Here is a 24,937-nt window from a genome sequence, read left to right as displayed (position 1 = left end):
AACACCACCAATGCTTACATCGGCATCCAGAGTGAGGAGTGTTCTAGCAGCACAACACACTCCCAAACCTACTAACACTAAGAAAACGGTATTCAGAACCTTAGAAGAAGTAGTTTTCATATTGGAAACCGTTTGAAATCCCACAATGAGAGTTTAAGGGATTGAAGATGGCAATATATAGAAATTTATGAAGCATCTAAAGCGCGTTTGGGATTGTGGGGAATGTAGTGGCCCATGCAAAGGCACATGCAGAATGTTTGAAATCAATAAGTACAAACTGGAACAAACTATTACACCAACTATTTCTAATGTGCTTTTGCTGTCACCCATTACATTCACCTTAGCTTCTTCATTTTCTCATTATCTTGTGCTTCCTTCATCCCATCTTATTATTAATCAATCTTCTCCTATCCAATACATCTTATCTATCTCAATTTCTTTTATTGGTGTCCGACTCACAAACTCACTACTTCCATTTAATATTCATTACATGCACTTTGCATTATTATTTTGAGCATGTTTGGCAACTATAAAAAATATATATATTTTTTACCAAAACTAATACGTTTATGCTGCAAAAATAATATTTTTGAAGCATATGATTATAAGCAAAAGTTTAATATTTTTGGATTGTAATAATCTTACTAATTTCACCTCAAATATCAAATATTAAATAAAATAAATAATCATTCCGTACATATTTTTATAATTATGTTACTTAAAAGTAGATTTTATTGCATTTCAAACATATTATTCTAATTAAAATCACCTTTTATTTATTAAAATATTCAAACATAGATCAACTATCGCATAATCAATTATTTTAAAAAGCAATTATACAAATAAGAATTTTTGAAATAATTCTAATTTTTCAATGTTTCCAAGCACACTCCTAATCCAAAAATAAAATGATTTTTTATCCTTATTGTTCTGTTATATGATGATGCGATCTCTCTCAATAAAAATTAAAATGGCAAGATACATACATCACAACACGGACAATTAAAAATGGCTTTTGTCGTTTTCTTTTTGTAAATATATTTTTTTTTCAAGATAATACTAAATTAGATATTTATTCCCAAATATGTGATTCTCCTTGAAATTTTCAATGTGTCGTATAATTGATCCGTATAAATTTACACGCATGAACAAATTTCAGTGCAACTCTGATCTTAACGTAACAATAACATGTTGTATATAGCATGGTAGATACTACTATAAAGATTTTATAATTGTTTTTATATGAGGATAATTTTTTTAATCATTAAATTATGAATTGCATGATTTGATTTTGATGTGTTATAAAAGTATTATTATTTTTTTAAAATGTAACTAAATAAATAAAATATACTTTTAACACAAAAATCTTCCTAAACAAATGTTTTTAACATCTTCATTTAAGTAAGTGCCTTATAACATTTTGGATATTATATTCATCATCTTATCAATGATATCGTGGAAAGTGGGTTTAATTCGACTCTTTTGTTAAAAAAAGGTTATGAACCTATAATAATAATAATAATAATAATAATAATAATAATAATAATAATAATAATAATTTATTTTTATATTATGAAATGATGAAATCAAATAAATTATAAAAAAAAATAGAACCATTCTTCTATTCTATATTTGTAGCATCTCTTACAGTAGAGATGAGTCATAATATATACAAGTCTTTGTTCAAAAATTAGTGAATTATTAATGGAATATGAAGTGAAACAACTAAATGAGAGGCACTTAAAGAAATAGATAAATCAGGAAAGGATTGGATCTCAGGATCAGTAAGGATGCGAGACATTCTGTCTAAAGACAATGAATGAATTAGTGTATTTTGCGTCTAATAAAAATGACATAGAAATACTAACAAAGAACACAGATGTAGTAATGATAATGTTGCAAATCATAATATCTTCGAAATATTGTCTAAATGGGTAAAAAGGATTACCATTTCTCTAAAGGCCAGGTTACTCATCAGAAATGAAACAAATTTGAAGACTTTGCCAAATGTATGATGATGGCTTGGCTGGAAATTTATGTCCAAAAAAAAAAAAGAATATAAAATATAAGAAAGAAGCAAATGGGTAGCGCGGAAAGTCGTAGTTGGCGGTGTGAATGATGAAACATATATATCATAGTATTGGCAATTTGCCATAGAAGCTAAGGGACAAGAATATATATTGCGTTAGGTTTTTAGGTCTTATTTTTAGCGAAAGCTTTGGCTTTTAGAGCTACTTGAGACTTGAATGTGGAGTACAGCAGAAGCACACAATGGCATGGCATTAATTGTGAGTAATTAATAAAGAGAAAATTATGAATATGTATTGAATAGGATGTGGGTTGAGAATGTTGGCACAAAGTGGGGACAAGGATCCACTATGTTGTGAAGGCATGTGCAGAGTGATTTGCTCTCAACGCGCCTTAGCTTCTTCCAATCACTATAAATACCCTTTTCACCTTCTCCATTTTCAATTCAACCAACGCTTTTCGGAATATTATTACATTATGGCTACTGTAAACAAAACACTTCACACTCTTGTTTTCTTACTACTCTTGGCTCTTGGGATATGCTCTGCCACAAGTAGGGTTTTGCTCACTTTTGATGGCATTGGAGGTGGGAGTGGTGGCGGCTCCGGTGGTGGTGGTGGTTATGGACTTGGTGGGGATCATGCTGGTGTTGTTGGTTATGGAGGTGGGAGTGGTGGTGGAGAAGGTGGAGGAGTAGGATATGGTGGTGCTGGTGGTGGACATGGTGGTGGTGGAGGAGGCGGAGCTGGGTATGGTGCTGGGGGTGATCATGGTATTGTATATGGCAGTGGTGGTGAATATGAGGGACAGCCAGGTGGTGGATACGGAGGAGGAGAAGGAGGTGGGGCCGGTGGTGGTTATGGTGGCGGTGCAGAACATGGATATGGAGGAGGTGGTGGTAGTGGTGGTGGTGGTGGAGCTGGGTATGGTGCAGGTGGAGCTCATGGGGGAGGATATGGTTCTGGAGGAGGAGCTGGTGGAGGATATGGTGGTGCAGGTGAGGAACACGATAGTGGTTATGGGAGCGGGGGCGGCGGAGGGTCTGGAGGAGGTTATGGTGCTGGTGGAGACCATGGTGCAGGTGGTTATGGGGGTGGTGAAGGAGGAGGATCAGGGGGAGGCTATGGTGGTGGTGCTGGTGGAGAGCATGGCATTGGTTATGGAGGCGGTTCAGGTGGTGGATCCGGTGGAGGATATGGTGGTGCTGGTGGAGAACATGGCATTGTCTATGGAGGAGGTGGCGGAAGTGGTGGTGGGGGTGGTGTAGGGTACGGTGGTGCTGGAGGAGCACATGGAGGTGGCTATGGAAGTGGTGGCGGAGCTGGTGGAGGCGGTGGAGCATATGGTGGTGGTGCTTATGGTGGCGGAGCTGGAGGTGGTAGTTATGGGGCAGGCGGTGCACATGGTAGTGGTTATGGAGGAGGCGGTGGAAGTGGGGGTGGTCATGGTGGTTATTATATTCCCTAAGAAATTCTAAAGATGAAAGTATCTCCTTTGATCTATCCACATACATTAAGCATGATGTATTTAATATTAGTAAGAGTATCATAATAATCACAATCATAATTATATTAAACCATTATAACTGCCAGATTATCAATTATTGAATTATATGAAGCAAAAATATTTGTTCCTTTTATATATTTATTTATTGGTAAATTCTACCATACTCTTCTAATTTTAAATGATAACATACTTTTTATTACATGTTACAATATTAATGGTTGAATTAGATTGATTTGTCATAGTTAAATTTAATTTTTTATTTAATTTAAATTTTGATAAATTAACTATAAGTCTATAACTAACTATGGTATAATTTTTTCGGTTACGTACGTACAAATTTTTTTATTTACAAGTTTTATAAGTTGGGCCAAACCCAACAAGTTTTTTTATTTACAAATTTTATAAGTTGGGCCAAACCCAACAAAAATTACGCTCATTTACAAAAATGTGTTAACATGCGCATCGCATTTTCAAAACGCTCATTAGAGGTGTACATGGGTCGGGTAAAATCGGGTTTAATGTGACCCAGACCCGACCCAAAATATATACCGAATCTATTTATTAGACCCGAACCCGACCCTAAACCCGATGAAACCAATATACTTTTGGACCACGATTATATCGGATAAAAACCGGGTGAAAATCAGGCCATTAACATTATATTACCTTGATAAGAAGCTAACATGTGAAAATATCCAAATTTTTAATACTCCAACCATTATTTGACATGGTAAAATTCACTTAGAAAAATGTAACAAGAACCAACTCTTCTCTAAAATTAAAGCATAACCATAATCAATACTAATATTGTCTAATAACACCAAATATTTAAATCAATACAAATAACACAATATTATGCATTAATTAGTCTAAAATCTTATACATTTTAAACATAAAACGTTAACTTATAGTCTTATAATAACTAATAACACAAAATATTAAGGTTTACAATACTTAAATTCCACATAAGAATAGCCATCATCCATCACTAAAAACACAAAATATTAATTATATATGATGACTAGGCTACCGGGCCGATTTCGGGCAACCCGAGTTATGGTCCGGACCCGACCCGAAATAATGACCGGGTCTATTTTTGAGACCCTTACCCGACCCTAAACCCGGTGAAATCACACCAAATTAGCCCCTAAAGTGTTCGGGACCGGGTCGGGCCGGGCCATGCACATCCCTAGCACTCATTTATCATTATGAACGACTCTTCTTCTTCCTCGATGAAAATCATAACTGTCATTTTTTCTTCGCGTTTCTCCTCCTCCTCCTCTTCTTCCTTCTTCTCTTTCTTTGTGTTTCTCCTCATCTTTCTTCGCGTATTTTATCTTCATCGTCGTGTTTCTCCTCATTTTTCTTTTGATTTTGCAATATTATGTATTTTTTTCTTCTTTGATTTTTTCTTTCCGAAAAGAATTATGAAAATATGAAATAAGAATATGAAGAAAAAGCAACAGAAGATGAAGAGAAGAAAGAAGATGAGTTCTGAATTATGCAGAATTTATTAGCATAAAAATACATCTAAAATTTTTTTAAATACACCCAAATATTTTCGTGTTTCACCCAAATATCTTCGTTTTATTGTAATCGAAGATTTTTTAGTAAGTACAAAATATTATATATGAAGAGGTTATTTTGTAAGATATAATATTTTAAAAATTTTTAATGTCTCTAGAACTTTTTTATATTTTTTTATCTTTTGAGATTTTTGTTAAAAATGATTAATAAATATGTAGTTTGAGAAAAAATAAATTTTTTTAATAATTTTTATAAATTATAAAAAAATACCATAGTTAATTAGTTGAATTATCAAAATTTAAATTAAATAAAAGGTTAAATTTAAACATGATAAATTAATCTAATTCAACCACTAATATTATGACATGTAAGAAAGGGTAAGCTACTCTTTAAAATTGAAAAGGTATAGTAAAATTTACCTTATTGGTTTTATTCTCGCATCTAATATTAACAAAAATACATACTAATTTGACAATTTCTTTTTTAAAAAGAAAATGAAAACGCATGTTAGAACTTAGACACATGCAGCTAAATCCTTGTATCAGCCTCTATTCAAATTTTAGTTAAATGCCAAAAACGATAATATAATTCTAAGGTAATTGCTGTCTAATTTGTTAAAAAAAATTAAAAGTTAATATTTAATTTAAAAAAAATATAATATTTGATATTTACCTTAAAATATAATCATTTCCGCGTTAAAATCAAAGTCACTTGAGAATTTGCCTAATATTAAATAATAACGAGTGAAGAGAACATGAGGAGTTGGATGTCCAAGAAGGGGGAGTCCCAAAGCCAGCGAAGATAACCGATGTCCAAAGTTGCAATTTCTGCCACAGCAACAAGATCACCAGAATTCTGGAGTTCAATACATAATCAAAGTCCAAATCATAGCGTTAGCAAACTAGTAAACAATAAATGATTTCATCTTTAATATATCAACAATAAATAATATCCCTTAAAAAAAATTCTAAGAATTTGTATCAGTATTTAGTATGGGGAATTAGTTTAACTTAGTTTTAAGGATACAGTCAGCAAGTTGATAATCATCATAACAATTTGTAATTGTAGCTTAATAAATATTAAAGATTTGGTTTATTATCACCAACAGAAGAATTTTGGAAGAAATTATGCACCATTTTAAACCATGCAATCAACAGTTCTTGTTCAATTTTAAATTAGAAGACAAGCATGACATAATTCACTAGAAATGCAAGTTTATTTAAAAAATAAAAACAAACAAGCAACCCACTATGAATTGAGAAACAAACAAGACAGGGTCATTATTTTTGGAAAGAACCAGAGATATTCTTCCAAAAACAATCCTCCTTGAAAATTGGAGTCGACTTCAAAATATACAAAGATTTATAAGCACGTTTAAATTACAGATGCCAACATTCACTAGTTGTGCTCTTCCCTTAATGTGGTTTCATTCACCCATTATTGAATTAGCACTGGATCACTGAGCTGAATTGCAAAACAGAGAAAACCAATACAAACGAATGAACGATGTTTCTTACATCCGGATGTTTATCTATACATTTTCCATCGAATGTATTGGCTTAGTTTCAGCATAACAAGAACCCTCAGGGTTTTACACCAAAAAAAAGGAAGGAAAAAAAATTAAGTACATCCTCAAAATGCCAAAAGCCAGAGTATTCACCGAGAAATTCCTGCAGCCACGGGGCGCAAATGGTTTGATTTTGAGGAAGCACTATGAGGGCTGCGTTTCTTACACAGTGAAGAATCAATCTTCCTTTTCCTTTTGTTGGAGGGTTCACTGATTGGACTAACAAACTGCAGCAATGCTTCTTTCCTTGAACCAGACATCTTCTTAACACATTTCAGAGCTTCTTGTCTCTCAGAATCCAACACTAGTGTATTTAATGATCTTTTACATCTGATGCGATTCTCTGACTTCAAATGATCACGTGGAATATAGTAACTCTGATCTGAAATGCTCAACTAAATAATGTTAATACAAACAAACCAAAATATCAAATTCACTGAATTGTATATGTATAATAATGCTAAAAGAATCATTAGAAATAAAACAAATTACCTGGAGTATATAGAGGTGAGCTGGGTGGTGTTAAGGGATGAAAACTGTCATTCACAGCAATGTCAACAGCTTCCCCGCTGTGCTTGTTTTTATCAGGACTACCATCAGTAGGTGAATTTCCATTGAAAGATGAACCACCAATATTCGGGATGGCATTATTTGGAAGTGGCATTTGGGTATTAAGGGAAACATTAGAGCCACTAAAACCAACACAATTTGGCCTAGGAGGAGATTGCTTGCAGTCATGAGAAGTATCCCCAACATCATTGATCTCGTGCAACTCGTGTCTTTTTTGACAAGAATAATGAAATTGCTGCTCCAAAAATTTGCCAGGTTCACTAACCTTGCTCCCTTCAGTATTTGCAGTTATAACAGGATTTGCTGTATATTTGTTGTCAATGATATCTAGAACAGACTTTGGAGATGTATTCAAAGTATTTGGACCTGTGCACGGCATTAGTTCCATAATACTTGAAAGCCATGGTGTACCCTGTCTCGCATAAAACAGTATGTATGCCTCTTCAGACAAGACAGATTCTTCTGAGACCATAGTGACCTGAAGGAGTATTTCTATTAAATTAGCAAAATCAATTGGTGAAATTTGGAGAAGGGGGGGGGGGGGTGGAGGAAGATACCGGGATTATTATCAGTATTAAGTATATTGAATATTCTCATGCAATATGAACCATACATATCATCAAAGAAATAAAATCAATCATAACTTGCCCAAATATCTATATAACCAATACCACAGAAAAAGAAATGCTATAAAATAATTGTTGTATATGCACTATGTAATAGACTTTGCTTCAGAGAACATAATACACTGTCATGCACAATATTTAAGACTCCATAATCGTGTAGACTAACTGTTAACCCACTCGGACAACATTAATAGCAACCAATTAATCATTTCAAATCACAATAAACTTTGGGAAGAGATTGCTAGTAATTGTCATCAATCATATATTTATAATATAAAAAAGTTCATCTAGAGGGAATAAGTTCTTAAAATGCTGCTACCTTTGAATCATCCAACTTATGCCATGTATCTGGTGCAGAGCGAACAAAGGAAAAGTAATGTCCTGAAGTAGACGAAAACCCAATATGCACAACAACTGCATACAGTTCATATTTCAATGGCACCTATTACCATGAAAAGGAGTCAGAACAAGGAATCAACAGTGGAAACAATATACTAAAATACCACAGAAAAATATATAATAGAATGTAAGTGGGGAAACAGCAAAACTTACATTATTGTTTTGATGAGAAATGGTGTAAGGCTGTAAGTCCAACTCCAGTGGGAAATTTACATGCTTATCAATCTTTTCAACATAGGTCCCATCTGTCTTAAATCTCTTTAAATGAAAAGTTGCAATTGAAGGAGTCTGATCCAGCATAATTTGCTTCTCCATTGACACTTCTTCCTTGCAGCTATCACATTTAAACTTAGCATCAATGTTCTCCACCTTAGTGAATGACTCCAGAGCACTTGAAAGTGTATCTACATTATCTATCTCCAAACTCAGGTCAATCAGTGGTTCATAAGTGTCAGAAGAATGGCCACAGTTACAGCAACGCAGCTGAAACACAAAATACCAAGAAATCATAAGAATGAGCAACATAACAATCTACACCAGTCTAGAAGACTAAACCATTAAAGGAGCCAAAAACCAGTTATGCAATGTGAGCATATTCCAACATACCTTACTAAGGGATCGACCTCCAAATACTTTCTCTACTAGATTATCATCTTCAAAACTCGTACTATTCTTTTTCAAATCTTTAAAACACATTTCAAGCTTATCTAAGACACACTGCATAAATTCATGGGCATCCTCCTGCTGGTATCTTCTAAACATGGATGAAAAATCTGTAACATGGTTATGGATAACATACCAAAAGAAAAGGGAAAAGGCAATAAAAATTACAATAATCTAAGGCTCAATCTAATGAACCAATTACATAACACCCACTACTAACAGCTCTCAACTTTTCCATTCAAAACTTGCTACAACTGACTGGCCCACAGTAGATATGCAAGTTAGTATACTATGTCCCAACAAGTGTAATAAGACAGAAGGATACGGTTCAAATTATCAACAAGCTTTGAAGGTGAAAGAACTCCTCCTGAAGCTCCTAAGGAGCTTTCAATCTGCTCACGGAGGGCACAAATAACGCAAAACCTATCACCATCACCTGAATTTTCCAATTTCAATAAACAAAAGCTTCAATTAGCATATGAAAAAGATAGAAACATCAGACCACATTAAAACTGCTGCCTAATTATAAAATATTTAACAGCAAAATAAAGTAATAAATAAACCATATTTGCATCTAACCATATCCAAAATTCCTACTGCCACACCCTGTTTTGCTGAATAGGCTAAGACACCAAACAAGTACAAAGAATAAATAGCATTATCAAATCCAAATAAGGGCAATTATTAACTAACCGTCGCAAGGTGCAGAATGAATGCATGATCGAAGACCCTGGACTAGCGGCACTGTGTGCGTAAAGCACTGCACAATCGCATTTAGAAAGCATGTGTTACCAAGATTCCAAAGCCCCGCTCCCTGTTCAACGAACAAATCAACAAAAACGTAAAGAAAAAGTGACAAAAACATTATCTAACGGATTTTAAGAAATAAAATAAAATTTGAACGTACCACTCTAGAAGGTACAACTGCGGAACCAGAGTCCTCGTTCATCGAAGGCTCATCACCAGCGTCTCCAGAGAACAGCCAAGAATCGGAATCTTTCGAAGACGACAACGGCGCCGGCGCCGCCGTGAACGACGAAGACAAATCGTCGTCAAAGATGCGAAACGAGGAAGACGGGTCCAGATCCTCGAGCGGATCCTCCTTACCTATAATGGCGGAATAGATATCATCGCCGGTGGCAGGTGTCGCCGCCTCGGCCGACGGACGAGCGTTGTCGGAGGCTAGGGTTTCTACGGAGAAGGAGTCGTTCGGATTAGGGAACGGAGGAACCAATTGTGCGGAATCTAGGGTTCTGGAAAGAGTACTCGGTGGTTCCAAAAGAGCGTCCATCTCGTCCCGCCGGGGCTCAGCGGGTGCAGGGAGTAAGACACACATGCTGATTGCGTAATTAGGAGCAAGAATTAGGAGTTTAGGGTTTCAAAACACAGATGGAGGGAATGAAACCAAAGAAAAAGAGAGGCATCAAGATTTGAAGGTTTTGGAACGGCGAAGAGTGAAATTTCGAGGGAAAATTTTGGTGGGATGGAAGGAATTTTAAGTTAACGGGGAGAAAATGGATGAAATTTTTGGGGGTTAGGGTTTTGGAGAAAGGAGGGAAACGAGGGTTTGAAAAGAGAGGGAAAAAGGGTTTGTCGTTGTGGAACCAAAAATTTTCAGTGAAAAGGACCTCGCGCCCTTTCTTTGTTTCTCACCGACACTTGGCCCTTCTGTATTTCACTGATCTCACCTCATTACTAATAATCTTCTATTAATAGTAATCCTCTCTTACAATAAAGTGACTTAATGATGAAGCCACTTAAAAATTAAAATTACCTTATGCGATGATGGAGATAAGATGAATTTTTTGTCTTTTGGATCAGTGATGATGGTAAGATAAGCATTTAAATTTTAATTTACTGTTTTCTTTTTCAATGATACATACTACAAATATGTAAATTGAAAGCTAATTAAATATTTAGTATTTAGATAGATATCCAAAATATAAGATATTTGATATTTTTTTTTTAGCAAAGATAGGATTTGTTTTCTTTTTCAATGATACATGTTACAAATATACGAATTAAAAGCTAATTAAATATTGTATTTAGATAGATATCCAAAATATAAGATATTTGACATGTTTGTTAAACCAAAAAAATACAGTAGTTTAATGAAAGATAAATAATTCTTATATTTTAAATAAAGATAAATACATTTAAATATGTGAATTGAAAGATAAATACATTCTACCGTTTTAAATTTAAAGTAATTTATTTAGTCCTAATTCAGACATTTCTGTTTTAAAATATAAATTGCTGGATTGCTTAAAACAAAAACATTATTTACACATAAAAGATAACTACTAAATCAATCATTTATTTATCTATAATTATATTATTTTACACAATTTTAATTAGGGGTGTCCGCGGACGGCGGATCGGATATGGCCAAAAATTCGATCCGATCCGCATTAAAATCATTGAATCGGATCGGATCCAATATCCGCAGCTTTTAAGGTTGGATCCGATCTGCACATTTGCGGATCGGATCGGATCGGATATCGGATATCGGATATATCCGCAAAACACAAAAATATTTTTAAATGCTTATTTTTATTAAAAAAATATCAATAAAATTCATTTTTTCTATTCTTTTAAATATGTTTACTCTTAAAATAATATTAAACATACTTTTCTTAAATAATAAATTAAAATAATATAACATATATGATAATTATTAATTGAAATAAAACATAAAAAGAATATTTATTTATTTATTTCTTTAATTTTGCGGATACGCGGATATGCGGATACCAACACAAAATCCGCAATCCGATCCGAAAGCCTTGCAGATCGGATCCATATCCGCAATTTTCGGATTTGATTCGGATAAATACCGCGGATATACGGATCGGATCCGATCCATGGACACCCCTAATTTTAATATGTATTTTATATTCTAACATGTATATTTCAATAATTCAATTTTTAAATACAAATAACATGATTATTAAATTATTAAATTCATTTTAAAACAAACAACATTACAAATTAAATTACTATCTCCATACTCTAATAACTAATAAGGTCCAGGCTAAAAATAAACCTAATAAGTCGACAATATTTTTACATCTAAATCTAATATATTTAGTTATCTATATACAAATTATGCCCAATTGCATTAACCCAATCTTGTCAAACTAATGGTTAACAATGAACAGAGATAAAAATTAATATCTTATAAACACTCAACAGGCAAACCTTGTCTCGGTCCAAGTTACTAATCACTTACTGTCATGCATAATTCTCTAATCAACTGCATAAACTTCTCATAATTATTTAACTGTGTCAACTATTGACAAACAATAATGTTATTTGGAGAACCAAAAGTTGGTACATTACACAATGAACATGAAGGGAATCTTGTTACAAAAGTAAAGGAGTGTCATTTTCAAATTGATACAATATGACACTGTTGAGTTCATTACAAAGAGGCATAAACTTGACTAACCCAAAAAAAAAAAAAGAAACATCTAACACAATATCATCAAATAATAATACATGTGATACAAAATATAAACAACAATCTAGCACAACCCTGAAAATTAATATCTTATTTTTGTATCGCAAAGAATTGTATAAATTGCACTCTTGAATTACATTCGAAGCAGAAGTTGCAGAGTTGAAGGAGTTTTTTGCATTGATACAAAAACATACAGTTTTTAGAGTATCCGGTCCTGAAGATCTGTCATCAATGTATTGGCCAAGGAGCTTAGCTTCTTCCCAGTCTCACCAGCAATGTTTTTAAGGGAAGAGATATCCTGTTGTGCCTGTAAAACAAAAGAGAGTAATATATCCATTTAAAAGGCTTGAAATCCGTAGCAATGTGCGAGGAACCCTATACATTGGGGGAAATACAAGTAAAGAGCGTCTATGGAAGAGTTAGAGCTCCGAGAGTCGAGAGACAACTCTCAAAATGATCAATCATGCAAACAAATCTCTTCTACCCATACTTATATGGTAACTAACTCCCCCAACCAACTTACAAGTCATGAGCAACATGAAATCGGGGACATGAAAATAGTCAAGTTTCTAAATCCAAAAGCATACCTGGAAAGATAGTCGGTTGATGAGGTCACTGGCAGCAAGATCAATGGAGCTGTCTGATGAGTCGCCAAAAAGATCAGCACTGGAGATGGCAGATGAACCCTGAAAATAGAAGACGATGAACTCTGTCAAACATCAACTTTTAAAGGCCCCGGTTTTGAAGGGATAATATAAGATATTGAATTTGCCAATGTTAATATATGATTGGATAACAGTGTTACACCCTTTTATATTATTAGTGTACCAAAATTCAAAAAGCAGAAGTAAATATCTCCTAAAAAATATCAGGTTAAGAATTTGATAATCCATGGGAGAAGTAAAACCTCATCTTAACTATATTAAACAATAATGCACTTTGACAAAGCATAAAAGCTATTCAGGCCTCTTAGTTAGCCATTGTTGTCCTTTTTATGACATGATAAGGGTTTCTAGTACTACATGTCAAAATCCATCATTTCCATGTATTAACTTGATGCCTTGCTTCTCAGTATTGATAGCAAATGGCTTAACTAATTGAACATAAAACACAAACACATGGATTCCAACTTATTCAATTTACACTTGGGCGAGGGATTTCAACACTAAAAACAGTGGAAAGTTTTAGCAAGAGGCTGCTGAGAAATTATTTTCTGTCCTGCCTTGTTTTTATCTGACTAATGATTTCGTGCCTACAAAAACGGAATGGAGAACTATAATTGCAATGGCCAGAAAGAAATTGAAAAGAAAACTGTGCTCCCTAGAACACAATTGTGTCTACAAGGTGCATGTCTTATTATTATCTACCTAAATGTGTATATTCAGAAAATTACGAGTAATTCATTAATGGAAAAGATACATACTGAAAACTTTGACAAAGTAGCTTGAGTAGCCACGTCTGCAGCTTTGTTCTGATCTCCAAAAAATTGGGAGGAAGAAATAGATTTAGCATTTGAGAACTTCTTTCTTGCTTCGTCAGATTCTTGAATCTGATAAAGGACAGGCATCAAAACAGAATATGAATCAACATGACATAAATCCATCAAAGAAGAAGCTGAGATACATATTTTACAGATGAAGCTATAGTTAAAGAAGTCAGTTGAGACAATAGTTAAATAAAGTCAACACATATTTGGACACATGATAAAGAAGTGAGCAATATGAAGATAAAAAAAATTAATTTTCAGACGTTAAGATGTGGAAGCTAAAATGATAAATGTGTTAAAGAAACATGAAAAACATAGCCGAACATTTGGCTGAGTATAATACTAGGTGTACCATCTATCAACACAGCAAACTTCAATCTACACTCATCGTTAATATTTTTCTTGGACACAAGTTTAACATACACAATTTATAAATAGTTAGCAATACCTTCATTTCCAAAACAACTCAAAACTAAATGGTTAATGAGGACATTAAAAATTAATTTCACTGAAGATAAAGTCTCTCACCTAAAAGTAGGTTATACTAAGAGCGTTGTAGAAGTGTTGCAAAAGTTTACACAAAAACTAACGCTGAGCACAAAATTCAATGAACGTGATGTGACAAAAGGTTAGTTTAGTACAAAAAGGCTCTGTTAGGTAATTGTCCCAGGACAAAATTCATACACAAGGAGACAAATATCTATTTAGAGATGGGGAGATAAGAACAAAGATACAACTTTTCTGCTCTCTACCTTGGTGTCTCAGTATTTTACGTCCATAGACACTTATAAAACACAGCTAATCAATCAAATCCTCAGTATGTACCTAGTATCTAGTTAAAGTGGTTGAGTTTTATATATGAGGAAGGAGAAAAAAAATATTAATAGTGTGTTTAACTTAAGAGAAATCGGAAAATTTAAAAAAAAAGTGCAGAAAAACATGTTAAATATGTAAGTAAGCCGATTTTCCATACGGATAAAAAATTTTAGGTATGGAGCTTACTTGCACTTTAGTTGGACTTGGCCCAGATTTCCTAGGAAAACCATTGTCCATCCCGAAGTCTGCAAAGAAGCTTGATGACTTTGGTGGAGCAACATGTCCATGCATATTTGTAGCCACACCTCCAGAATTCATCTCAGGTGATTGGACATGTTCTACATACTCAAACCGAGATGTTGATGGCCCGGCAGGAAAATTGCTTTTTGTTGAGGTGGGTACTGGAGCAGGTGGTTCTTCAGGCTTCTGGTCATAAAGAGACTCACTTGGCTGCATTTCATAATAATAATTCATAAATAATCAATTTTCTAAAAAATGATCAACCGCCACTAAAAAATGAGTATACACACATGCCCCATGCCCACGCATATATTTGCATACCTTTGTTGTGAGCTTCCGGGCACCAAGTCCACTAGTCTTGCCAGGTTTTTTGGTACCAATAGGCTTCTTGACAGTGCTGGAGACCACTGTATGTGAAGCTCTTGGTGAAGTGGTTTTCTCAGGAATTTCAGGCTTTCCTAGATTCTTTTCCTTTGGTAATCCATTAGTCTTTATTTCAGGAAGTCCATTAGGTGCTTGGGAAGAGTGAGAATCAACAGGTGATGACGATGAACCTGCTTCCTCAGCCATACTCTTAGCAACTTCCTTAGAAAGAAGTTGTTTATATAACTCTGCAGCTCTTGACGTATACTTGGCCTCTATTTTACCACCATCAGTCCATCCATGCTGCTTAAAGAAAACCTGTGCACGATTGTTTCCTCCAAAGCTCATCATTTTTAGCTGTTCAGGACTCCATGAGTCTAAATTTGTAGATCTATATGCAAAAAGAAAGCACATTTAATTCACAAGAGATTCATTTATCTCTCCTATCCTTCTATTGTGCTTCACCCTCCCTTTTAATAGAATATATTTAACAAAACAAACAACCAACTAAAAAGAGAAGAGGGGAATTGACTGGGGTGAAACTCAGAATTGAAGACGTGGATGGGAATAATCTCCTCTTAAAAATTTGTCTACTCATTATAGGTAAACATAAGTTTTGATTGTTCCAGTTTGACTTCATTTAGTGTCAATTGTCAATTTAGTCTCTCCACTCAAGAATCTAGATTCTCATTTCACATGACAACTTGAGGAACCTAAGAAAATAATACCCATCCATTCAATAATGAGGAAAGGCAACACGAGAAAAGGGAAAAAAAATCAGAAATGCTAACCTCAGAATTCTAAATTCAATGAATATCAAATTTGAACAAACAATAATAATATGGAAATATTTCCAAATCACATAAAAAAGCTTGCCAAATACCGATTCATCATGATTCCATTAAATGAGGCATGCCAACTAGTTGCAAAAACCAGGAACACATGCAGCCATATACCGACATCCACTATTTGCCCCCACCATGCCTTTCATTGCACAGAACTAACCACCCCAATTTACTAATTCCGCAAGGGAAACATGGATCTACTAAAAGCCCAATGTTTTGGAAACGAAAAGCCTAAAGGATAAAGATTTACAATGGGATTATAGATCGCCTACCAACAAAGGAACACTTGATTTGCATCCAAGTCAACCAGTTGCTGCAAGCAGAGCATCAACCTGGAGACCCACTACCTAATTGGCTAATGCACAATGAGATTGACATCTTCATTATTGGTCAACAATAAAACCTTGTAACTACCTTCTAATAAACCCACATATACCACAAATCACATAATAATCTTCCCATTACCAAGTCTAGGACTCTGATGCCACACTTAGGAGCACAATCACAATTTCTTCAGCTGGTCAATTGTTAAAAAACCAATTGGCGCATCTCCTTGAGTTTTAAAAGGTAGCAACATGCATACCCCACAATTTGCACATCCATTAACAAGTTTACCTCATATATATAATATTATTAATGAAAAAACAAAAACAAAAACACATTCAGCTCCAAGTTCTTCTAGCCAATGCAGCTTGCGCCAGCCCAAAATCCCAACACAAGAGAACAGCCACTACACCACACGAACAAGAATTAAACAAAACCAAGATAACTTGCCTGACGAAGCTGATGTGCACACCAAGACTCCGGTGAGTAGCGGAGCAATCGATGCAGAGGAAGATCCCGTAGGTAACGGAGGCCCAAGTTGGGTTCTTAGCATTGCAATCAAAACACATCTGAAAGTAACAGATCAAACAAAAACACGCACACAAATACACAAGAGTTACCAGATCTGAATCTGAATACCCCAAATCTCAAAAAACACAAAATGAAGAATGAAAAGGAGTTGGGGGAGGAATGAGGGACCTTGTTTTCGGGCTTGGACTTGAGTTTACGGAACACTGCATTCTTGTCGGTGAAGCCTTCGGAAGCCATTGGAGAAGAAAGGAGGAAGAATGAAATGAAAGGAGGTGGGGAATGGAGAAAGGGGGAAATGGGGAAATGGGTATTGAAGAAAGTTTGGTTATTTATGGGAAATGGGAAATGGGGTTTGAAGGGGGTGGTGTGCTTGGTTTAGAACAGAAGCACCCTCCTCCTCCTCACAAACACACCAAAATCAAATCACCAAACTAGAGAAGTGCCTGTAAATGGCAAAATTTCTATTCCATCTATTATTGTCTCTCCTATATTTCCATTTTTCAAAATAAAAATAAATTTCCTTTTTTATTTTAAAATTCTTTTCTATTCACTCATTAATTTTTTTTCTTGTAAATATCTCATTTAGTAAAATAAACTTATAAATATAAAATATCAAAATCAATCACAAAAATTAATTATTAATATAAAATATATATTAAAAATAAATTAAATAGTATTTATATATATATATATATATATGAGTTAGATTAGAGTGTATATTGTTTTTCTTTATTGGTTTGAGAAATAAATAAAGACTAAGCAATTCTTTTTTTATTATTTCAGACTAATCAATAGTAAAATAATCATGTTTTTATGGCTGCGTTTGTTTTTAAGAATATGATAGGATAAGACACTGAAAATATGATAAGAAATTGATGGACACAGACACAATTTTATGTTTTTGTATTTTGTTTGGTGATAAACTAGAATAAATTATCAAAATTTAATTTATTCTTATTTTTTCATTTAAAAAATTTGAAATGAAAAATATAACAATAAAAAATATAATTATAAAAAACTAACAAGAATAATAAAAGAAAAAATAAAAAATAAAGTATGTCTTTGTCAGTGTTTTCCTGTTTTTCCTGTTAAGATAGACACAAAATATACTAATTCAACGTCTCTGTACACATTATCTTTATCTATGTTTCTTTTGCCAAACACGATTTTGTATCTCAGTGTTACTGTCTCAATGTTTTATCTATGTAAACAAACACAATCTATCATATCTCCAAACAAAAAAAAAAAGGTTAAGTGTTGACAAAAATTATGAAAGAGAAAGCCATGCAGGATGGCGTAATGGAAAATGGGTGTTGGGATGTCGAGTTTGGGCTTTTCCTAAGTGGTTGACTGGTTGCTGTCCCTGACCAACACCACAAGAGTCTTGAAATATATAAATTTTGAAAAATAATCGTGTAAAATGAAAAAGTGAATGTTAAATTTATAATTTTATCATATATAAATCCTACTATTTTAATTTAAGAATAATTAGATTATCATTTTCTTATTTTATTATCGGCCTATTTATTTATTCATCTCTTGTCGCCTGTGATTTGAAGTTGGTTTGAGTTGCATTTACATCATTAGAGTCGTTGCTGATTAGACCATAGGCTTACTATATTACCAAACTAGATTACCTAGTACACCACCTTCGTTTTGGATCTTGGACCTTTACATATACTTTGCGTTTACTCTTTCAATAACACATTGCTTATAATCAAAAGGTCAACTTACAGTTCTAGTTTCTCTTTTCTTTTGATAGCTGATAATATTATTTTTTATTGTTCATTCGCTCCTCATAACTAACTTCGGTAATACCCAACCAAACTACCAGTCAAAATTGCAAATTCGGCCACTTAAATTGGATTAGTTTAATAATTATCTCGTTAATTTGTTTAAACAAATATCATAAATTCGAATTCTATCTAGTATGTACAGCAACTCATTAATTAGCGATAAATTTTTAAAATAGTTCTAATCTGATGGTACATTCGATAGACTGTTGATGATATGAAATGAGATATTTTTTTTTAAATGAATAATTACTATAAGAGATAAAGATGGTTGTATATTGAAGAAGTCTTGTTAAAGAATAGTTTCAACTGTGCTTTTTACTTGATTTATGGTGTGCATATAGAAAAGAGAAGAACTATGTGTAAGAAGAATTGAGTTATATAGCTGAATTGTGTCAGGTTCCTTGCAGTTTTATGAGAGACTTTAATGAGATAGTGCATGTAAAGAAACGAAAAGGTACTGCTACTTTACTGCTGTCTACGAAAGAATTCAAGACTTGGATACAAGATATGCACTTAGTGAATTTGCCGCTCACTGTTTCGAGGCCGCTCATGCAGTCATATTGATAGATCAACCATGATTAGTGTGAAATGACTGGAATAGTTTTCTGAGATTCGGTTAAGAGGCGGATCAAGGGGTTTGTCACATCATTGCCCTATAATAATGGAAGATAAAAGAATGAGAGGAGGTCCTAGACCTTTCTGTAGCCTTAATTCGTGGTTTACACATGAAAATTTTCTTAGAAATGGTTAAGGAGGAATGAAGAGGTTTAGGGAAGATGCAGTTCACATATAAATTGAAGACATTGACAACTCCTTTGGGGAGATGACATAAGGACAACTTTGGTGAGATGGACAAGAAGATTTAGAAGTTTAAGGAAGAAATCAAGAGGGTTGATGATATGGTAGGTAATGGAGTGTATGATGAAACTATGGAGGTTAGACGAAAGGCGTTGGTTACTTGCTATGAGAGGTGGTATGTGAGGAAAAAAGTTCACTGGAAGCAGATGCCTCGATCTCAACAAGCAAAGGATATGAAAAAAAAACACAAGATATTTCCACAATATAGCGTCGACAAGAAGGAGGATTAATCATTGACACTCTGGTAGTTAATGGCGACTGGTAAGGAACCAAATTATAATAAAAATAACTATTCGAGGATTTTATAAAGAGTTATATCATCAGAAAGTTTCTCCTACGTTGGGGTTCATAAATGGTCTGGTGAACAGGATAGACGAGGAAGACTCTATGACCTTGGAGGTGATGCCATCGGTTGAGGAGATTATAGAGGTAGTGTGAGATTGTACATCATCTAAGGTGCTAGGTTGTGATGGATACAACTTGAATTTCATTAAGAGGTGCTGGGATGAGATTGGGTCTGAATTCATGGCAGCTGTGATGGGGTTCTCTCATACATCTAGGTTACCAACGGATTCTACTATAACTTGGGTGGCACTGGCAACGAAATTCATTGGTGCGAAAGAGATTAAAGACTCGAGACCTATTAATATGGTTGGATATGTGTATAAGGTTATTTCGAAGGTGTTAGTTAAGATGATGAGAATAGTAATGCTAGGATCAATAAGGGAGACTCAAAGTGCTTTTGTGAATGGTAGAAAAATTCATAATGGGGCCCTCATAACGTGTAAAACAGTATATTGGCTTAAAATGAGAAAAAAAGAGGCAATCATAATCAAGCTAGATTTCCAAAAAACATATGACATGGTCAAGTGGAGTTTTATAGATATTATGCTGCAAAAGATCGGGGTTGGACGCAGGTGGAGGACGTAGGTTATGAAGTGTGTGACCGCAGCTTCCATGTCGGTCTTGATTAATGGTTTGCCATCTAAACCATTCAAAATGGAAAGGGCTTGAGACAATGTGACTCGCTTTCTCCTTTATTGTTTGTGTTGGTTGTGAATGTTCTGCATAGAATGGTTAGTGAGGCAGTCAGGAACGGTCGTATCTCTCCTCTGGTGGTTAGTCGAGACAGTGTGGAGTTGTCACATCTTCAGTTTGCAAATGACGCTATCCTGTTTTGCCCACCAGAAAAGGAGACTGTGAAGAATTGCAAGCAGCTGTTGCGCTGGTTCGAGTTGATATCAAGGCTTGGTATTAATTTTGATAAGTCCAGTTTGATTCTAATCAATTGTGAAGAGCAGTGGGCACAACGTATGTGTAGCTTGTGGGGTTGTAAGGAGGATACCCTCCTAATTAAATATATTGGAATCCTCTTAGAAGCTAATCCAAGGTTGGTAAAGACTTGAAAGCCTATAATCGATAAGGTAGAGGAGAAATTAAACCTCTGAAAAGTTAAGGTGCTAAACAAAGTTGGAAAGTTGGTGCTTATCAAATCAGTTTTAAATAGCTTGCTAATGTATTATTTGAGCTTATATAAGATGTCGAATGTTGTTGTTGAGAAATTGATTTCTTTATAGAGAAGATTTCTATGGAGCAAGGAGGATGAGATGAATGATATGGCTTTAGTGAGATGAGAATTAGTGCAGGTCCCGAAAAAGTTAGGTGGGTTGGGAGTTGACGATGCTATGGTTCGTAACACTGCATTTTTATTTGAGTGGTGGTGGCGTTTTATAAAGAAAGAGTGCCGGTGTGAAAGAAGGTATTCTGTTCTTATAATAATCTACGCAAGTGCTACCTACTAGAGGAGGTCCATGGACCATGAAAGAATTTATACCAGATACAAATTAAGGAGCAACATATTAGGGACAAAATGATTACGGGCCTGTTCATGGAGTTTGGCCAACTATGGTCTTTTCCGGGGTTGATGAAGGACCATTTTCTAAGAGTCGCGTGAAAAGAAGATTAAAAGCCATGGTTGAGGTGCTTCGTGTGATCGTCTAGAACATTTGGATGGAAAAGAATAAAAAAATATTTCATAATAAAAGCAAAAGTGTAGAAGAAATCATTAACATGACCATGCTTAATTACGCAACCGGAGAGGTGTACGCTCCTTGTGTTGTTGATAATTTTGTCGGAAATGATATGGTTTTTTTTTTTTTGTTACTTTTTTAAAATTGCCTATTTATTTTGGTTGTTTGATTCTGTTTGTTCCATTTTAATGTGTTGACCTCTTTTGTTTTAAAAAAAATGGAATTTTAATATACGAATTAGTAATTAAACGATCGGGACAAGGTATATCGTGAAAAAGAAGAAAAAATTGCAGAAATTCAGCTTTACGTTGTATATCTTTTTTTTTTTCGGTCAGGGCAGCGTTACTTATTATTTTCTCATCATTTGGATTTGGATTTTTCTGGCAGTATATTATTTGGAGGCTTGGGCTTACCAAACTGCGCTCTATCCATTAATACCTTTCTTGTTCAAACAAAACTTGGGCCCTCCTACTTCCAATATGTTGGGCTTCCATAGGCGCATCCCTTCGAGTTTAAATAAACAAAGCCCAAAATAAGATTGGGCTAGTTGCCCTACATCATGTTTTGGCAGGTCCCTCCCCTATTTTTGTGAAATAGATCAAATAATTAGTGTAGCAAAGAAATGACATAGTTAATAAATATGTTCATTAACTGAATTTTCGGTCGTTATCTAGGTTTTTAAGATTTTGTTTGGGGTATAATAGTGTCCTCATGTGTGTGATTGTTTTCACATGGTTCAGAATTAGACCAACCTAAAATTAATCTAATAGAAATATAGAACAATACACTACTACTTAGAAGTATCGCGTGTTAACGTTCATTAAGAGCATGCTAATGATAATAACTTATTTTCTTGCTCCAAATTAAATATATAATGCATTCAACCACTATTTAGCTTCTTACATATAAAATAAAACTTTTGAAAATGAATCGGTAAGACCTAGAGGAAAGGCATAACATTGTGGATTGCTTGTATTTAATTTTAAGAGTAATACTCAAAATCATTTCTTAAAAAATATTAGTCAAACATTATTTTCCGTCTCCAAACTTTAAAATTTTCTCTATCCCCGTTCTAATATCTATCGTAGGGAATAACCGAGCCTCATTTCTCATTTTTTGTTTTTTTTTTTTTAATCTCTAGAGAAATTCTCATTTTTTATCTCTCTATATTTTTATAAAAATTTCTAATAAAACATAAAATACATTGAAACAACACATAAGTATATCTTATCAAAATTCTAAAATAATAAATTAATTAATGTTTAACATCCAAATCTTAAAAAATAAAAGAATACGACATAATATAAAAAAATAAAATAAAATTTAAAAAATATATAATAAATAAAATTATTAAAATATTTATAATAATATCTAAAATATTAAGAATAATTAAATAAATTTATATTATTCGAAAATCATTGAGGATGAGATGGAGATCTTCGCTAGAGTTCTAGCAATTGTCTTAGAAAAATTTCTTCTTTCATATCTTTTTTTGCAAAAAAAATTTCATCTCTAAATTTTCATTTGGAATAGGAAAAATATAGAGTATCAATATATTATCTGTCAATTTATTATCAATAATAATTAATTATTATATTTTAAATACATATATAAAGTTATACATTTAAAAAATATATTTATAAAGACATTTTTATTAAATACAACTATAAAAAATATATTTTTATTAGACATGTTTACAAAATACTTTTATTAAATACAATTATAAATAAGAATTGACAAAAATTAGCAAAAATACTGTTGATAACGCGTAGCAAGATTATTTGAAATAATAGCTGCAAAAATGCCCACGTGTCAGGGAGATTTGCCACTCTAGTTATGACGAGCAATTTCAGTGACATTTCTTCAACTTATTATAATTAGGGATGTCTCCGAAATTGCACCAAATTAAAATACGATGCCACACAATTCCTCTGAGCAAGCACATGCTTGATAATTAATTACAGGTCTTGTCCTCTTATGCCCTATAAAATAACATGCGTTATACGTGTTTCCTCTAATTCACACACCATATCCTCATACTCATATTGCTTTAACTAGAATAGAAATTATCAAACCAAATCAAATATAATGACAAACATAAACATCCCAAAAATAAAATTGTCATTCTCACTGCTGCTTCCATTACTCTTCACTCCTGTCTTCGCTGGTAGATCAAATAATCAATAATTAATATAGTCCACGGTTGAAGTATTTTTTTTTAATAAAAATCCTTTTATTTATTTTTTTGGGGGGGGGGGGGGAGGGGGATGAAAAAATCATTTTTATTTAGTAGATAATCTAAATTGCCTGGTGTAAAAAGGATGCATTATTGAGTAGTCGGGGTTGTATTCATTGATTCGTCCATATTAATATATTATATGGTTTTAATTTTGATTCTCTTGAGTATGAGGAAATGATAACCATATATGATATATCTAAGTGTGGCCCCTGAATTTGATAACTCGTTATCATTCAGTAACGTAACTTCAACTTTATGCCAAGCGGACCAATATGCCACCCATGTAACTATATGGAAGGACCCTAAAAATTGATTATGTACACACAAAAAAAGGGAAATATTATACGTGCTTAAAAATTTTAATTTTTAACAGGAATTCTTTATGAGGCACAAACCACCAGATAGAGTAGTCTTCTATATGAATTAATATTAATCACTCGCTTTGTTTATATATATAATCAAACCCAAAAAAAAAAAATTGAATACGATGATATATATATTCGATTTTCTAAATTAGCCAAAATGTTTTACATTGACATGTATTATTTTAATAAAATCACAATATATGAATAATCAAACTTATTCATATATAGCAATCAAACTCTCCTCGTAGATTTAAACTCCTTTAATTTACCACATACATATAATAAGTAAGGTTATAGCTAGTTAGTTAATTTGTGGTTGTTTTTTTTTTATGTAAATTACGAATCATATAATATATTAAATTAAGGGATGTGCTAACATACGCAAATTCATGAGTATGTTAGCAATATACAGTTATACACATATTAATTTAGACATAAAAATCACACTCTTTCAATTATTCTACATTAAATTATATTTTTTGGTTAAATTTGTAATTTTATATATACACATTGATTACTTTATTAGTCTTTCTTTGTCTTATTTAATGTTTTCTCTCTATTACTTTATTGTACTAATACAACTTAATCATATATCAGTATTAATATATATCAATAATTTTATTTATATATTTGTTTGTGTTACAAAAAATATGTATTTCATTAAGGTAAGTAAAACAAAAAAAAAAAAGTAAAAC

The 24,937-nt window shown here is 33.4% G+C and overlaps 3 protein-coding genes across 3 annotated transcripts; 1 reads left to right on the top strand and 2 right to left on the bottom strand.

The window, feature by feature from the left end:
• The first annotated feature begins 2,453 nt into the window (after positions 1–2,453).
• LOC112747401 (uncharacterized) lies at positions 2,454–3,667 on the top strand. Its single transcript, XM_025795391.3, has one exon. It carries the CDS (start codon positions 2,506–2,508, stop codon positions 3,493–3,495), a length of 990 nt encoding a protein of 329 aa, XP_025651176.1. The 5' UTR covers positions 2,454–2,505; the 3' UTR covers positions 3,496–3,667.
• A 2,738-nt stretch (positions 3,668–6,405) lies between these two features.
• On the bottom strand, positions 6,406–10,649 carry LOC112747399 (uncharacterized). The gene is made up of 8 exons (XM_025795390.3): positions 9,794–10,649; positions 9,580–9,700; positions 9,212–9,322; positions 8,830–8,996; positions 8,377–8,706; positions 8,144–8,266; positions 7,121–7,676; positions 6,406–7,010 (listed from the first exon to the last, which is right to left on the bottom strand). Exons 1-8 carry the CDS (start codon positions 10,220–10,222, stop codon positions 6,718–6,720), a joined length of 2,130 nt encoding a protein of 709 aa, XP_025651175.2. The 5' UTR covers positions 10,223–10,649; the 3' UTR covers positions 6,406–6,717.
• A 1,494-nt stretch (positions 10,650–12,143) lies between these two features.
• On the bottom strand, positions 12,144–17,467 carry LOC112747398 (probable ADP-ribosylation factor GTPase-activating protein AGD8). The gene is made up of 7 exons (XM_025795388.3): positions 17,123–17,467; positions 16,874–16,992; positions 15,213–15,645; positions 14,838–15,101; positions 13,773–13,898; positions 12,937–13,035; positions 12,144–12,656 (listed from the first exon to the last, which is right to left on the bottom strand). The coding sequence occupies exons 1-7, from the start codon at positions 17,189–17,191 to the stop codon at positions 12,549–12,551; spliced, it is 1,218 nt and encodes a 405-aa protein (XP_025651173.1). The 5' UTR covers positions 17,192–17,467; the 3' UTR covers positions 12,144–12,548.
• Between the last annotated feature and the right edge of the window lie 7,470 nt (positions 17,468–24,937).

This window comes from Arachis hypogaea, chromosome 15, assembly GCF_003086295.3.
Source record: "Arachis hypogaea cultivar Tifrunner chromosome 15, arahy.Tifrunner.gnm2.J5K5, whole genome shotgun sequence".
NCBI classification, from domain to species: Eukaryota; Viridiplantae; Streptophyta; class Magnoliopsida; order Fabales; family Fabaceae; genus Arachis; species Arachis hypogaea.
The sequence above is the reverse complement of the archived record's forward strand: the minus strand, read 5'-3'. Positions and strand labels throughout refer to the sequence as shown.